General features: G+C 29.1%; 1 protein-coding gene and 1 pseudogene across 1 annotated transcript; one reads left to right on the plus strand and one right to left on the minus strand.

The window, feature by feature from the left end:
- The first annotated feature begins 1,416 nt into the window (after positions 1 to 1,416).
- Positions 1,417 to 2,130, plus strand: LOC107495158 (auxin-responsive protein SAUR36-like). Its single transcript, XM_016116251.3, has one exon. The coding sequence runs from the start codon at positions 1,431 to 1,433 to the stop codon at positions 2,091 to 2,093; it is 663 nt and encodes a 220-aa protein (XP_015971737.1). The 5' UTR covers positions 1,417 to 1,430; the 3' UTR covers positions 2,094 to 2,130.
- Positions 2,131 to 3,177: 1,047 nt separating this feature from the next.
- On the minus strand, positions 3,178 to 3,387 carry LOC127740001 (uncharacterized; annotated as a pseudogene).
- Between the last annotated feature and the right edge of the window lie 15,385 nt (positions 3,388 to 18,772).

An 18,772-nucleotide genomic window follows, 5' to 3' on the forward strand; every position in this document is an offset into this window, starting at 1 on the left:
TGAATGCAAACTTGAAAATTTATAATAAACTCTATATCCTGGCATAGTTTTGTTATTTGGTTTAATTTTTCTATGCATGTGAAACAGAAAGTTCCAAATTCGTATTATATATATGTGTGTGTGTGTGGCAGTGTCTTATTAGTCTCTTAGATGTACTTAATTTAACTTATGTCATGTACTAATGTACATTTGCTATATTATAAATTTAAATATGAACCAAGACATCCATCACAATTATTAGATTCCTAATGTATGTTAAACCAACTTTTTTTTTATCAGTTCAACTGTTAAATTAAGGTGTTTTTTTTATAGGATAAATTTATATGTAATTGTTTTATACGAATTTGATAATTAAAAATTATTAAATAATAATTTAATCAAATTTATTAAATTATTTAATAATTTTTAAATATTAACTTTACATAAAGTCAAATATACATAAATTTTTACTATTTTTTATATATAAATTATCAAAATAGTATCAAAAGTTTATATTGTTGATAGAAATAATTACAAAAGATATAATAATAAATAAGTTTTTGAAAAATTAAAAAATTTTGCAAAAATAACCAAATATTAATATACATTCTTAAAAAGGTTTTAAAAATTAGATTTTGATGCGATTTTTTATAATTATTTTTAAAAAAATAAGATATTTTTATATTTAAAATTTGGTAATTTTATCTTCAATAATTTTTCATTTTTTGTGAATAACTATATTTGTTTTTAAAAAATATTTACAGATCAAATGTTGTCTTCATTTTTTTATGCACATTTTAAATAGTTATCTAAATATTTTTATACAAATTCATATCAAATAGACAAAGTCAGTTGCCATTTATAAAAACAATATACTTTTTATTATGTTTGTTGTATTTTTAAATTATTCAAAAATTTATTTATCATTTATATTCAAAACTATTTTGTAACGATATAAACTTTTAAGTATATTTTATTAATACTTAACCTTTTCTTACATACTCTGTTGCATAAAATTTTATAATGATATGAGTTTATTTTGTATAATATATAGCGTTAACTTAAAAAAACAATGAAGAATAATATTTGATTTAGTAATACTAGAAATCATTATATTTTTTAATTTATAATCATTAATTAATTATTATTAACATTTTTAATAATATAAAATTATAATCTAAATATTAAATATTGGTTAAATTTTAGGTGAAAACTCAGGTGCAATCGATTTTACATAAAGTTGATACCTAAGAACTGTTAAATAAAAATTTAGCTAAATCAATTAAATCATCTAACGACTCTCAAATATCAACTTTACCTCAAGTCAACTAAATTTTAATAAAAGTAGCCGACTGTGACTTTCTCTATTTGATTATTGAGAAATGAGAGATACAAATACCAAGGTCTTAGTGGTCTTCTATAAATTGGAAGCAACAACCATCATCAATATCATGCAACCCCAAATCACTCTTCACTACTTTCAAAATCAAAAAGAAATTCACCAAAAACCAACCATGTCCATGGATCCAAGGAAATCAAACAAGATCAGAGAAATCGTTAGGCTTCAACAGATCCTCAAGAAATGGAGAAGGATAGCAAGCAATAACACCAACAACAACAACAACAACCACGACGACCACCGGAGAACCACCGCCAACACCGGCACTACTACGAGCAAAAGTATAAAGTTTCTAAAGAGAACGCTCTCGCTATCGGAACGTGACGTGGCGCAGACCGCGAATAACAACACGGTGGTTCCGAAAGGTTACTTAGCCATTTGTGTTGGTGAAGAGCTTAAACGGTTCGTAATTCCAACCGTTTATTTGGGGCACCAAGCCTTCCAGATTCTTCTGAGAGAAGCAGAGGAAGAATTTGGGTTCCAACAAACCGGTGTTCTTAGGATCCCTTGTGAAGTCTCGGTTTTTGAGAGTATATTGAAAATGGTTGAAGGAAAGAATAATGGTAGAAATAATAATCAGAAGGAAAAGGTTTCAACTACTACTGCAAATCAAGAGTGCAGGCTTAATGCTGAAGAGATTATGAGCTGTTGTTCTTCTTCCTCTGATAATCAACTTGCTTATTCTCACCATCCTCAGAGTCCTTTGTGCAGATAGGAATAAGGGATAAAACAGGAATTTTGCATATTTCTTTTTTTTCTAATTTGATCCTTTATGGAGGCCATTAATCCTATGTATTATGAGAATGAGTTTCAATTAGATGTAAAAGAAATTACTAAAGTGATTGGAAATTATGAAAACAATGAAGTAAAAACTTATCATGGGCAATTAAGTTTATGTGAAGTTGGATAATTGATAATTGTTAAATAATAATTTAGTTCAATGAATACGAATTAATTCTCCAAATGTTATATAATAATATAGGTTAATTATTGATCTTATTTTTGTTAATATATATAAGGCTAAAAGTTGTTCAATTTTGCAGCAGGTTCATTATTTGTTCATCAATCCTGCAACAACCCAAAATTGAAGAACTCACACTACCAAACAGCTTTAAATCAAGTAGGAAACTAATTAACAATGATAATGCAGTAGTTAATTTTTAAATTGAATTTGTTATTGTTATTTTGGTGAGGATATTAGGAGTCAATCAAGTTTTTAGAAGGTCTAGTAGATCCTCGGTTTAATTTAGTAAAATTTTTACTTTTCAAAATAGTTTATAAAAAGTTAATTTTTTAAAAATGACTTTTTAAAAGTTGAAACATTTATATTTGGTAAATTAAATTAAAATAACTTTTAATAAACACAAACAACAATAATTGTGTTTGGTAAAATAACTTTTAAAATTTAAAAATACTATAATAGATATAAATGTAAGGTGAGTTCTACCCAACTCCCTCTATTTCAACATGTAAATTATCCCTCGTAATGTGACATACTTTAATTGGATGCTTAGTTTTAGTTTGAGTTAATTTAACTCAATAAGAGTTAATATGTTAACTAAAGTAGGGTAATTTTGTAATTAAATATTTTTATAAGAGGAATAAATATATAATTTCTATAAACATTAAAAAATAAAGTTATATTTTTATTATTGTGTAGAAATTCAATTTACCCCGGTCCCATTTCTCTTTGAAATTGAAAGAAAAAATCAACTCATTGGGTGTTCCATATTTTGATGAACCAGGAAATAAGTATTTAGAGAAAATAACTAATTAAATGGCTAGGGAAAAAAAATTTGAGTCTGTCAGAACACCGTGAGACCATCTCGACCACAAGGTTGTAGCGCGAACGATCCTCCACCGTTCAGATGGCATGCGCTTTGGAACAATTAATCACACTCTGACCTCACGGTCATAGTTCATCCGCCAAACTTTGGTTCCTGTCTTCTTAGAACTCAAGGATACAAATGTACGAGCCTATAGAACAGATCCTGTTCAAGTAAGGTCGTGTTCTGTGTTTTGTGTTCTTTTTGTTTAGTTATAAAAACTGCTTTTGTTTTGTGAACCTAGCTCAGGTGAGACTAAGTTTACGTTTGCGAAATTCAGAAAATCTTAAAATTTAAGAACGTGAAATCGATTATGATGGCTTTTTATGATGATAGTGTAGAAGGGGAAGACGAAAAAGAAGATGAAAATAATAATGATGATGATGATAATGATAGTGATGGTGATGATGATATGGGATTTCTGGATGACATTGAAATTAAATTTGGAGGTATTTAATTACATAATCACCCACTTTGGGTTATAATTTAATTACTAATAATTTAACCATAGTTAACATAGCAACCAATTAAAAGATGACATGTCACAGAGGGTAAATTACATGTTATTATAGGAAGGGTAGGCTAGAATTTACCTAAATGTAAATATTAAATTTAAAAATTAGTTAACATATGAGGTTATATTAGACTTTTAAACTTTTAAAAGTAACAGTCAACTTTAAAAAACTCTATTTTAGATACTTTAAAAAATATTTCGATCTTTTAAAAGCTGCAAATACAAGCACATAGTATTTTTAATTTACCAATATAAAATGAGTAGCTTGAATTTTTAAAAAATACAAATATTTCTTAAAAGACTTTACCAAATCAAACCTAAGTATTTTAAAGTATTTTAAAAATATTATATTGATATTTCAATAATTTTAGTTATTAATTTCAATTATAAAATATTATTTATTAAAATTATCTATTAAAATTTTAATAATACTAATATTTCTAAAATGGTTACAACATTTCTTAATTATAATCCTTTTATAACCAACGTGATTAAATTATATTTTTTCTTCCTTTATTTTTATCTGTCACCGTAAAAATTAATTTGATAGTATGAAATAATAACTTAAAAGACTCAATTAATTGAAAGATCAATTATATAGGGAGTGAATTCTTTTCAATGAAAAAAAATTAGATGGTATTAATTATGATCTTTTATTTTTTATTATTATTTTTTTATTTTTAATTTTAATTCTACTTATAAAATTAATGATAAAAAATCACACTATATTTAAATGTTGAAAAAATTAGAGAGAATTCCTTTCCAATTATATATATAGGCATGGACAGATGGACATGGTAATATACTTCGCTTTTGATTATGTGGTAGCTAGTGATCATAGCTAGTGAATATGTCTCTTTTCTTTGACTTATTAAGCATTAATTGAAGCCTGATGAGTGATTAAGGTCAAAGACCAATACCACCGGAAACTCTTGGGCAATCACTTTTTTGCAGTTTTGGTCATCGTTTGACCGCATCAAAAATATTAAATTTTATCCAATAAATAAATTTTATTAATTTATAGATAAATAACATTTTTAAGAGTTCCAAAATGAAAGTAATTTAACTACCAAAGTATAAAAATATTGGTTGTTGATAATGTTGAAAAAAAAAAAGAATTGCCACTTGTTATTAAATATGCGTTTAGGTGTAAAGCCCTTTAACTATGCTGGAGAGACTAAGACGAGACATAGGCCAAGACAATGAGGATTTGATGATACAATGCAAGAACAAAGAATAATGAGTAGCAATTGAAAGCTTCTCTCTAGTTTCTTTCTAAGATTTTTAATCTATCCAAAATACTCTCCTTCTTGAAATGTGTAGCATTATATGCATACATAAGTCACACAAAAAGTATAATAATAATTGGTAAGTGCTAAATTATCAAAATCTATCCAAAAGGTTCATATTGCAGATAAAAAGATGTAAAAGATATGAATCATAAAATTTTATGAAAGATTTAAAAATATAACAAAAATAAAAAATAAATTTTTTTATATAAGTGATAAATAATTTTTTATATTTAGAAAATAACTTGTGTATTTAATCTAAATTTTTGTAAAAATATTTGAATAATTAACTATTTAAAAGATGCAGGTAAAAATAGAACAAAATTCAATTTTTAAACATTATTTTTTTATAAAAAAAAATTTGTTATTCACAAGCGAAAACATTTGCAAAAAAAATATTTATTTAACGTAAAATCACCAAATTTTAAAAATAAAATATATTAATTTTTTAATTATGTTATAAAAATGTATTAAGATTTAAAATTAAATCTCTAAAATTATTTTTGAAAATATATATCTAGTTAATTTTTAATTATTTTGTCACATTTTAAATTTGCTGTAATTATTTATTGTTAGTATCTTTTAAAATTAATTATTTTTTTAGCGATATAAATTTTCGATAGATAGTTCATCCAAAGGTAATTTAAACACACATGACAAAAGAAAATTTTGAAATTGCATAAAATTGACAGTTCTATATTGATTTAGCATCCTCCCGTCGAGGCTTCAGGGTTTGGAGATCTCCTTGTTTTCCTACATTGACTTTATTTTTTTTTCCCCGTATTTTTTACTCTAAAACAATGTGCAAACTCTGCCTATAATACATTCAATGTGCCCTAATGCTAATTGAAAAGTTTACTCAAAATCAAAAGTGCCTATGACCTTAGGGTCATCTAGCTAGATGTATAACATATGATAAAAGATAAAAAAAAAATCCTATTTATACATGTATTTTAGTATAGATATATGTATAATTTAATTTATTTTTAATATATATTTTGTATTTGAATGTGTATTTTATATTAATAACTATTTTTTTTAATGTATATTTAGCATGATTGTAAAAGATAATAATCAAATTAATAAGTTAATATTATAATCAATGATTCATGAGTTAAATCTTTTTGAGATCTCAGAGCACTGAAACACACATGAGATCTAAAATATGACAACTAGGTAGTACCATACGGATAATCTATGGAATTGTCTTATAATAAAAGATCACAATGCCAGGTTTTGTGGATTATATTGAAGTGTCATAATAAGCCCTTTTATTTTGCTAGTAAAATCGCTGGGATTACAAGTTGCAATGCAAGTATTAATCATACACATGTTTCACTGCTCACATAGCAATATAAAATTGCTGCCACTTGCATTGAAATCATGTTCGTACAAAGTTTTCTGGTGGCATATTATCAGGCTTCTATTATGCACATCACATGCATGCCATGCATCCCTCATTTTTTATCAAATTGCTTGGTTATCCCATTTCATCGGTTAGGTCGTGTTTGGTAGTTAACACTGCACCTAAAGGTGAAATTTTTTTAGTTCCTGTCCTTGTTATTATTATGGTAAAAACTCAAGTATAGAATTCATGTAAAATTGATAGTTAAAAGTCGTTAGATGAAGATTTAGTCAAATCAATTAAATCATTTAACGATTCTCAGTTATTAACTTCACGTGAAGTTGACTACACTTGAGTTTTCACCTATTATTATGTTAGTGTTGCAAGTGTGAGGAGTGTTGAAATTAGTCTCACATCAAAAAATGCATGGAAGAGTGAGGAGTTTATAAGATGAGAGACCCATTAATTTGACACCTTAAAGTTTTGAGTTGGATGTGGTGTCTTCTCATCTTATGTTCTCTCACTTGATTCCTCCCCGAAGTCTCCCCAGTGGTCAAGGGCTCTCCACAGTTGGCCTAACATATTATTACTATTATTTTAGAAACGACGTAACAACTAAAATTAGAAATTAATTTTGATGTATTAACATTATAATATAATTGAACAATTATATAAATAATTATTTATACCGTTAATATAAAAAATAATTATTTTTATTGATGTAATATTATATAATTAATTAAATACACATTTAAATTAATTTATAATTGAGAATGCATTAAAATTAAATTCATAAAATTAATATCTTAAAATTAAAGGTTTAGAAATCAACCCCTCGTTATCCGTGGTTTGTCACGCATGCAAACTTAAACAGTAAGTTATTACTTCAAAAATGGAATCTTCTAATTAGTTCCAAGAAAACTCCATCTGCAGGTACAGTAGACATAGTACTTTGCTTTTCATAAAATAAAATTGGATTCAAATTTTAAGAATAGTAATTTTTTTTTAATTTCTATTATATATTCTAAAAGTAGGTAATAGATGAAGCGGTTATTGACTATCAAGAATTCAAGATTCATATAGGGGTAGAATACGAGGGTAATTGACCCTTTTATTAAAACATTACCGTTTTATTTTTTTTTCAGAAAAAAAGAAAAAGAAAAATTCGAGATACTGTACTGCTGGCAAATCAGGCATATATAATATGATTATGAGAAATATTAGATAAGTAAATTATTTTAAACTAAATTCAACTAACTTTTTTCTTTTATGTATCTTCTTATTTTCTTAAGTTAGTTTTTATTATATTAATAAATTATTAGACCGATTTAATTAAATTTAATTACTAAAATAATTTAATAATGTAACATCATCCTCGTATTATTTCCATTTAAAAAAGAAAGATTCCACTCAAATCTGGTAGAAAATTTAATAGTGAAGTCAAAGAGGTATGGCCTTGTACATTGAAAGTGATGAATCGCTTGGTATATGCTGGATGGATGTTACAGTAATCTATTAATATGAAAAAGGATTTACTTAATATATGCGTTTGGAATTTAAGTTTAGTTTATAATTAGCATAATCATTCCAACCAAATCAGCAATTAATCCAATCAAAGTACTGTATTAATAGGTTATTTGTTTAATCGTTGAATAATTAATTGAACCGTTAATTCGATTATAATTGAGTAAAGTATCGTTTTTGTCCTCAAGATTTAGGGTAAATTCTATTTATGTTCCTAAAGTTTAAATCGTCTTATTTATATCCCTACTGTTTGTAAAAATGATTCAATGTTATCCTGCCGTCAATTACACATCATGAACGCTTTAATTTCAGTTTTAAAAATTTCTTCTTGAGGTTAGAATACAAATATCTGGAATATAATCGATGATCCATTCCAAAAAATAGCTTATCAAAAATTAAAACTAATTCCTATAACATTTACATAATTCACTTTTCTAGGGACATAATTGAATCTAAACACAAATAGTGGGTATAATATTAAAATCGAACACATCCAAGTAATACTTAATTGAGAATGAATACATCTAAGTTGTGAGAATAATTGAAAAATATAATCTGATTTGTTAGTATAATTGATAGTAGGATAACATTGAATCACTTTTATAAACGTTAGGGATACAAATAGGACGATTTAAACGTAAGGAACACAAATAAGACTTACCCCAAACATTAGGATAAAAACAATACTTTACTCGTTATAATTTAATAATTATATGAATTTTTTATAATAAATAATTTTTTATTTTTAACCGTTAGTTGTTTTTAGATTTCAATAATTTTTTAATTATTTTTTTTAATTGTTATTTTTAACCATTGTTAACTCGACTCAGCTGTTTGAAAATAAATTTGGGACATGTCTTTATATTTGTTAGTTGCCTACGTAGCTAAACTAAAAAAATTGGGCAGATACAATTAGAAGTCTGTCGCGTTTTCATAGTTATATTGATGTATGTGCTGTGTTGCTAATAAGAATATCTTTAAGTTGACTGATTCATTGTAACTACTTTAGCCATAGATTTTTTGGCCTTTTTCGAGTTTTAAACTTAGTAAGTTTGATATATTTCATTAGTCGTGAATTTCGAGATACTTATGTTTCTTATGTCGATTAATGAACGTTCAATTATTTTACTATTATTAAACTAAAGTATTGAATGACAAGTGGTCAAAATATCAGCTAATATTAAGCGAGAAAATGATCTAGAATGACACATTGTAAGCTGAGAATAAACTTAATGCAGCGGGAAATATAAGTGTTAAGGTGGCTTTAATAGAAAGTTTTTGTCTGAGATTTTTATTGTTAAGTTATGACCTTTAACACTATTTTCCTTTTACAGTTCACATGAATGTCTTATAGTTCACTCGAAGTTGTTCAGGTAATGCATTCCAAAATACTAGAGCCTCGATATACGATATTATGAAGAACAGTAACTGCATTGATATACTATGTGGTTATAGAGTAGCATCAGGTGGATAAGGTACTACCACAATTGGAAGAATACTATATCCCTAGGACCTTAAAATCTTAACACCTCCATTAGAATATTAGAGTCCATCATGTTCTCTGGTTTGATATTGTCCCAAATCCAGATCCATCACAGTGATACTTGAAGCGGTAATATGAACATGGCAGAGATTCTTGTCGCTGGAGCTCTTCCTTGGTAACTCCAAAGCTATTTCGATTCTGATAGAGACTGCACAGAGATATCAAGGACAGACAACTCCCATGAATTAGGTACCTGATGTCTTAGACAGATGTCGTGTTAAATGACGAAATTACATTGGTACCCGAGCAAGTGATCGTAAATAGAAGTAAATCGAGGATAAAATTACTGCAATGGAAGGAAGGGATTGACCCCCTTAGACAAGGTAGGGGTTGTGGTGGGCGTGGAAGTAAAGGTGGTCATGGAGGTAGAGGTGGTGGCCATAAAGAGAATGTATATTTTGTTGGAGGCTTGTTTTACATGAAAAAATCTTAAATCGAACTTAACAGCTTCGATTTATAGAGTAAAGTATAAATGAAACATGCATGTAAGCTGTTTGATTATAAGACATTCATGTAATATTGCATTTTGGATTAACCATTAAAATACCCTCGAATTATTTAAACGCTGACAAAAATATACTCGAATTTTACTGTCGATAAAAATGCCTTCAAATAATTTTAAAATACAATAATAATATCCAACCGTAAATATATATTTTTAAAAAATACCTTAGATATTGAATTTTGATGCAATTTTTTACAAGAATGATTATAAAAATAAGATATTATACATAAAAATTGGTGATTTTTCGTTAAGTATATATTTTTTATAATTTTTTTTGTTAACAACCAATAATACTTTAAAAAAATCATAAAACAATATATACTTAACAAAAAATCACCAAGTTTTAAGAATAATAATATCTCATTTTTCTAATCATGCTCGCAAAAAATTACATCAAAATTCAATTTCTAATGTATTTTTTGTGAAATACATATTTAATGTTAGTTTTTTTGTAAGATTATCTAACATTTAAATATGTATTTCTCAAAAAATATATTAGGGATTAAATTTTGATACAATTTTTTGCAAGCATGATTAAAAAAATGAGATATCATTATCCTTAAAATTTGGTGATTTTTCGTTGAGTATATATTTTTTTGTAATTTTTTATTGACAACTAATAATACTTTTAAAAAATCACAAAAAAATATACTTAAAAAGAATTACCAAATTTTAAGAATAATAATATCTCATTTTTTAATTATGCTTGTAAAAAATCACATCAAAATTCAATCTCTAAGACATTTTTTGAAAACATATATTTATTTTTGGGTATTGTTATTGTATTTTTGAATTATTTATAGGCATTTTTGTCAATAGTAGAATTTGGGTGCATTTTTGTTCGCGTTTGAACAATTTGGAGGAATTTTTGGTGGTTAATCCTAGGGGTGTGCATGGCTCAGCAAGGCCCGAAGACCCGACCTGACCCTGAACATTTTAAGGGCTAATTTGGTGTGATTTTATCGGGTTTAATGTCGGGTAAGGGTCTCAAAAATAGACCCGGTCATTATTTTGAATCGGGTCCGGGCCATGGCTCTGGTCGTCCGAACTCGGTGCGGTGACCTGGTCATCATACACAATTAATATTTTGCGTTACTAGTGATAGATGATGACTATTCTTATGTGAAATTTAAGTATTGTAAACCTTAATATTTTGTGTTATTAGTTATTATAAGACTATAAATTAATGTCTTATGTTTAAAATGCATAAGATTTTAGACTAATGTATAATATTGTGTTATTGTATTGATTTAAATATTTGGTATTATTATACAATATTCGTATTGATTATGTTTATGCTTTAATTTTAGAAAAGAGTTGGTTCTTGTTATGTTTTTCTAATTGAATTTTACCATGTCAAATAATAGTTGTAGTCTTGAAAATTTGGATATTTTCACATGCTAGCTCATAAAAAGATATCAAGGTAATGTAATGTTAACGGTCCGGTTTTTACCCGATTTTTATCCGGAATAATTGTGGCTCGAAAATGTATAGGTTTCATCGGGTTTAGAGCCGAATTCGGGTCTAATAAATATGCCCGGTACGTATTTCGGGCCGGATCTGAATCACATCAAACTCGGTTTCACCCGACCCATGCACACCCCTAATTAATTCTTGTATTTTATTCCATTTGTTTAGGTGAATTACCCACACACGCGCGCGCACACACACATACATACACCCCAAATCTCTTTTACTATCTCTATCTTCCTAAAAGATAAATCCTAACGATTATCTATTACGAAAGATGGAACTATTCTAATAAAAGTAATTTATCAACTCTCTATTATAAACACACTTACACCTTTTAGATACTAAAAAGCCTTCTTAATACTATTGTTAATTTAAGCACTCGAACAGGCAGTAGTTCGACATCAACAAATTAAATACTGCTATACAAAAGAATTTAAATCTCACGTTCAAGCTCAAAATGTTTCAAATAACCCTCAAAATAATATATACATATCTATTTATTTGGGTTCTCCATTTTTTTTATCAGTTTAATAATTGACGGATAAACAACTTGGTATAATGGTATTAAGTTATGGCAATCAAATTTGAATAGTGAATAAACCAAGTCTTATAATAATAATAAGGACAATTTTCTTAAATAAAATAGTTGGGAGAAATCTTTATTCAAATACAATAATTGTAATTCTTTTATTTGTGTGTTTTAATTCATTATTATGTAAACCGTAATAACTTATCACGTTTTAGTTTTTACACATAAACCGTGACAGGTAACCACGATTTATAAAGTGACCAAGATGAGCATAAACCTTGATAACTAAGCACGGTTTATAAAGAGAGAACTTTGATCATAAAATCTTATTACTTCCCACGGTTTATGAAGGGATATGTAAATGCAAAAATCTTTGTTACTTGCCATGGTTTATGAAGAGAAAAATTCTATACATATGAGTGAGATTCAAGCTGTTGAAGAGAAGTATTTTACAGTGGCAAGTGAGGAAGAGAGTTTTTTAAATAATAAGGGCAAATCACACTATTAAACCAGAATGGAGAGGAGAAATTACATGATTCAACCAAAGTAAAAAATGTAACATGGATCAACTAGAAGCGTGTTTTTATGTAATTTGAATCAAACTAATTCGAATTACAAATCAACAGTAATTCAAAGTTGATCAATTCGAAATATACAGCTAAAATTCGTACGTAATTTGAATCTACCTGATTCGAATTATGCATGTAGGTTGACCCAAGGTAGTTCGAATTACACTTATTCGAATTATAAGGGATGCAATTCGAATTACACTAAAAAACAAAATTATCTAAAATGTTAGACTAGCTCAATGTTAATCAGATTTTTTATTTCTATTATAAAATATAAAAAAAATAATTCTAAAAAAAATCATGTTATTTTTTAGGATTTATTTATTTTTATTGTGTTTTCATAAAGTTTGCACAAAATTCACCTATCACATTAACTAAACTAATTTATTTACATAAAGTTTGTTTATGGACTCAACAAACTTGTTTACATTTTAATACGATTTAAATTGTATTGGTATATTTTTATTTTTAATCAATTTAATTTTATTTAAATAATTAGATTTTTAAATTATAAAATTTATATTAGTTTGTAATTTAAAATTTAAATAGATATAATTTTTAAATAGGTATAATTTAAATTAATCATTTATAAAATTGTATGTATTCGTATTATTGTATTCATATGATTAATTATATTTATTCGATTTTTTTAAAAAAATAACGGTTATTAATTTTTAACTAACAAATAAATACACTTATATTATTTTTAAATTAAAATTTTTTAAATAAATGTACTCTCATTATTTTAATTTTTAAATTTAAATAAATATATTTGTATTATTTTAAATAAAATTTAAAATTAATATAAGTAAGTTTATTTAAAATTTAAAATTTTAATATTTTAAATAAACATACTTTTATTATTTTAAAATTTTTTAAATTTAAATAAACTTACTTACAAATTTTATAATTTAAAAAACTAATTATTTAAATAAGATTAAATTGATTAAAATTTATAAAAATATACTAATACAATTCAAATCGTATTAAAATAATAAAATACAAACAAGTTTGCTGAGCTCATAAACAAACTTTACGTAAATAAATAAGTTTAGTCCATGTGATACGTGAATTTTGTATTTATATTACTCCACGCGTAAACCGTGGTAACTTAGGGGGTTTTATGATCACACTCACTACTCATGAACAGTAAAAATCTAGCACCGTTTATACCCACGTTATTCATGCATAATCCGTGCTTACTTTCCGCGGTTTATACTCATTTTGTCTCATTCGTAAACCGTGCTTACTTGCAACAGTTTATGTGTAAAAAGTAATACTCATTTTGTCTCATTCGTAAACCGTGCTTACCTGCCACGATTTATGTGTAAAAAGTAAAACGTGATAACTTACCACGATTTACCTAATAATGAATCAAGACACGCAAGTAGAGGAATTGCAATTGTTACATTTGAGTAAAGATTTCTCCTAATCATTTTATTTAGGTAAATTTCCCTGATAATAATAGCTACAACAAAAAAAGTCGACATAACATCTACACGAGAATTTAGATCTATCCTTGAACCCAAATAAATGCATTTTTTGACAACCTAGACCCATGTGCTTCGAGTTGTTTTATGCCACAAATGAACTCGAACACTTAAGAAATTTATAGGATAGGCGGATTCACACCTCTTACCGATACAGTCCTTCGTTCTTGGGGCAGAAGCTATTTACCATGGTTCTGAAAATCGAACCGGACTGGCCAGTTCAACCAGAATAACTGAGAACCAGTCACCTAACCGGTCCGGATAACGTCGAAAACTGACTGGCAAAGAATCGGTGAAAAACTGGTTAAACCGGAGATTAACCGATAAATCGGGAGAACTGTCCGGTTTTTTGGCGGTTTTATGGTTTGCAACCTAAGATGCCAAACAAGGTCATTTTGGCTTTAAAAAAAAAAGAGAGAAAGGCGTAACGCGTAACCCAGTGCAGCAACCCACTAACCCTAATCAGTTTACCCTTTCCCCTTTCCAAGTGCATTCAGCCATTCACCCACCATTGCCACCAAGCTCTAGATTCCAGAACCCACAGCCATCCACAGCAGCCGCGACCACCACCGCGTTCTGCTTCTCGCTGAGCCCGCCTCCTCGTCGCCGAGCTTGCCGAGCCCGCCTCCTCATTCGCTGTCGCCGACACCGCATCCTCGCTCGCCGCCAAGACTCTGTTCTTGTCTTCTTGATTTATTTGCTGCCTTCTGGGCTTCTGGGTTCTGATTATGATTTATGAGCTCGCCTGCTCTATGCTTGAACTTGCTTCCTTCTGAATTTTGATTATTATTTATGAGTTCTATGCTTATTGATTTTGATTTTCTGATCTCGCCTCTCTCTGAACTTGCTGCCTTCTGATTATGAGTTCTGTGCTTGAACTTGCTACCTTCTGAGTTATAATTATGAGTTCTATGCTTGAACTTGCTGTCTTCTGAGTTCTGATTATGAGTTCTGTGCTTGATTTTTTACTGATTTTGATTTATTTACTGCCTGCTTGATTTACTGATTTCGATTTATTTTGTTGCCTTCTTGATTTTGTGATTTCGAATTATTTGCTGCCTGCTTGATTTAATGATTTCGATTTATTTTGGCTGCTTGATTTAATGATTTTGATTTATTTTGCTGCTTCATGATTTTTTATTTTGATTTTCTGAGGTTATTTACTCATGATTTTGAATATGTTTGCTGCCTTCATGATTTTTTAAGTTTTTTAATAATTTTATTTAATATTTAATTAAACCGGTTGAACTCCAGTTGAACCCTGATCGAACCAGTAAACCATTAAACCAGTAACCTCACCAGTTTATTGACCGGTCCGGTTCTCGCAACCTTGCTATTTACTTAGCTTTACACCCTTTCCAAGGTATTCCGTTTTGTGAATTTCAATTAAAAAAAATATCTCTATGTTCGTAAAAAACACATAATTTTTCCATAATTGAGCATAACACATTTTAAATTTCTATAACTAAAAAAATAGCCCCCTTAATAATTAATGAACGCATTTTTTGACAATCTGGCTAACCCAATATTCCCAAAAATTTGCTAAATGTTGTAAAATAAATAAAAGATATACTAAATATAAAATAAAGATGTGTAAATAGAAGACTCTAGTATTAATATAATTAGTTCAATAGAAATTATTCATATATTTATAAGTAGTAAAAGAAAGAGAGAGGGAAACACCATTTGTAGAGAATAAAAGGAGAGATGAAATTTTATTGATTGTTATTGTTATGTATCTTAGTCTCGTATCATACCTCCTATTTATACATGTATGGAATTCAAATTTTCAACCTTCATTGAATATAAATTCTCTCTTGGTAACATAAATACGAATTCACCCATGATATTAATGAACATCTATATCCTTTGTGTTTATCACAACACTCCCCCTTGAATGACCATTTAGGATTATTACCTCGTTAAAACCTTACTAAAGAAAAATCCAGTGGAAAAAAACCTTAGTGAAGGAAAAAGAGTACAACATCCTTTAGTGATAGGGACTGCCTCATTAAAAATCTTGTCAAGAAAAATCCAATGGAAAAAAACCTGACCAAGGAAAAAAGAGTACAGTCTCCCCCTCTTGTCAACATCAGTTGATGTCTCGAAATCGGCGCATCCCAATCTCATGTACCAATCTTTCAAAGGAAGATTTTGGGAGTGACTTTGTAAATAAATCTGTCAGATTATCACTTGAGCGGATCTGTTGGATATCAATTATCCATTGATTTTGAAGATCATGAGTGAAGAAGAATTTGGGAGAAATATGATTTATTCTATCACCTTTGATGTATCCGCTTTTAAGCTGAGCAATGCATGCTGTATTATCTTCAAACAGGACAGTTGGAGCTATCTTATGATCAATCAGTCCACATGATAACTTAATATATTGAATCAGACTCCTCAACCAAAAACACTCGCGACTAGCTTCGTGAATCACTAGTATTTCAGCACGATTAGAGGAGGTTGCTGCTATCGTCTGTTTCGTGGACCTCCATGATATAGCTGTACCACCATATGTGAATAGGTATCTTGTTTGAGATCTCCCTTTATGTAGATCAGACAGATATTCAGCATCTGCATAGCCAAATAATTGTGACTTGGATCCATAGGGATAAAACAATCCCATATCAACCGTTCCATGAAGATATCGAAAGATCTGTTTGATTCCACTCCAATGTCTTTTAGTTGGAGAGGAACTATATCTTGCTAGTAAATTCACAGCAAATGATATGTTAGGTCGCGTATTATTAGCAAGATACATTAGCGCTCCAATAACACTAAGATATGGTACTTCAGGACCAAGTATATCTTCATTCTCTTCTTTAGGACGGAATTGATCCTTTTCCACATCCAAAGATCTTACGATCATTGGGGTACTCAAAGGATGTGACTTATCCATATAAAATCTTTTCAAGATCTTCTCTGTGTATGTCGCTTGATGAATAAATATCCCATTTTTTGTATGCTCGATCTGCAGGCCGAGACAAAATTTAGTCCTTCCAAGATCTTTCATCTCAAACTCTTCTTTCAGAGTTTTTATAATTGTTGGAATTTCCTCAGGAGTCCCAATGATATTTAAATCATCAACGTACACAGCAATTACAATGAATCCAGATGCAATTTTCTTTATGAAAACACACGGGCATATATCATCATTCTTGAAACCGTTTTGGCCAGATACTCAGTAAGACGATTATACCACATTCGTCCAGATTGCTTTAGACCATATAAAGATCTTTGCAATTTGACTGAGTATAACCCTTGCGAATATTCCTTGGATGGTTTAGATATCTTTAGTCCTTCAGGGACTTTTATATAGATATCCCGATCTAATGAGCCGTATAAATAGGCTGTTACCACATCCATTAAATGCATATGCAGTTTATGATATGCAGATAAACTGACCAAATAACGCAATGTTATCGCATCCACTACAGGGGAATACGTTTCTTCATAATCTATACCGGGCCTTTGTGAAAACCTTGTGCCACAAGTCGGGCTTTATAGCGCACAACTTCATTTTTCTCATTTCGTTTTCTCACAAATACCCATTTGTATCCAACAGGTTTTATATCTGCAGGTGTACGGACTACAGGTCTAAAGACTTCACGTTTTGCAAGTGAGTCTAATTCAGCCTTCATGACTGCTTCCCATTTTGGCCAATCATTTTTTTGTCGACATTCTTCAACTGATCTTGGCTCAAGATCCTTATTTTCATGCATGATATTTAATGCCACATTATACGTAAATATTTCATTGACAATTGTCTTATTTCGGTCCCATTTCTCTCCTGTAAAGACATAATTTATCGAGATCTCGTCATTTTCACAATTTTCAGGTACCTGAACGTCTTCTGGCATTAAAACTACATCCGAATTTTGGACAACTGCAGGTGTCTCTACTATGTCTTTTTCAACAGGAATATTATTTACCTCTTTTCTCTTTCGAGGATTTTTGTCTTTGGAACCGACAGGCCTGCCACGCTTCTGGCGTGAATTTGCTTCAGTGGCTACTTGTCTTACTGGGACATAAATTCGAATGGGGGTATTTTCCGCTGGTATATAAGATTTGGTAATCCTCTTTGTATCAGAAAATGTATCAGGCAATTCATTTGCTACTCTTTGCAAATGTATAATCTTTTGAACTTCCAGTTCACATTGCCCTGATCGAGGATCTAAATGCATCAATGATGATGCATTCCAATTAAGTTCCTTTTCAGGAAGCTTACTCTCTCCCCCTAATGTTGGAAATTTTGATTCATCAAAATGACAATCCGCAAACCGAGCTTTAAATACATCTCCAGTTTGTATCTCAAGATACCTCACTATAGAGGGAGAATCATATCCAACATATATTCCCAATTTTCTTTGGGGTCCCATTTTGGTGCGATTAGGTGGTGCAATGGGAACATATATCGCACACCCAAATATTCTTAAATGGGAAACATTTGGCTGCTGGCCAAAAGCTAATTGTATAGGAGAGAATTGATGAGTCGCAAACGCCAGGTTGTGAGAAGATAATAAGCACACATGTGACCATCTCGAAGATGCGTCTATCAGGACCATAAAATATCTAAAAGATCCACATGGTGGATGAATAGGTCCACATATATCACCTTGAATCCTTTCTAGGAATTCAGGGGACTCAAATCCAATCTTTACTGGTGATGACTTTAAAATTAACTTTCCCTGAGAACATGCTGCACAACAAAATTCACTAGTTTTAAGAATCTTCTGGTTCTTTAGTTATTGTCCATGAGAGTTTTCAATAATTCTCCTCATCAT

This window comes from Arachis duranensis, chromosome 6 (assembly GCF_000817695.3).
Source record: "Arachis duranensis cultivar V14167 chromosome 6, aradu.V14167.gnm2.J7QH, whole genome shotgun sequence".
Classification (NCBI taxonomy): domain Eukaryota; kingdom Viridiplantae; phylum Streptophyta; class Magnoliopsida; order Fabales; family Fabaceae; genus Arachis; species Arachis duranensis.

Excerpts from the sequence above, each read along its gene's own strand:
- LOC107495158 (XM_016116251.3), top strand. The coding sequence starts at position 1,431 with ATGCAACCCCAAATCACTCTTCACTACTTTCAAAATCAAAAAGAAATT.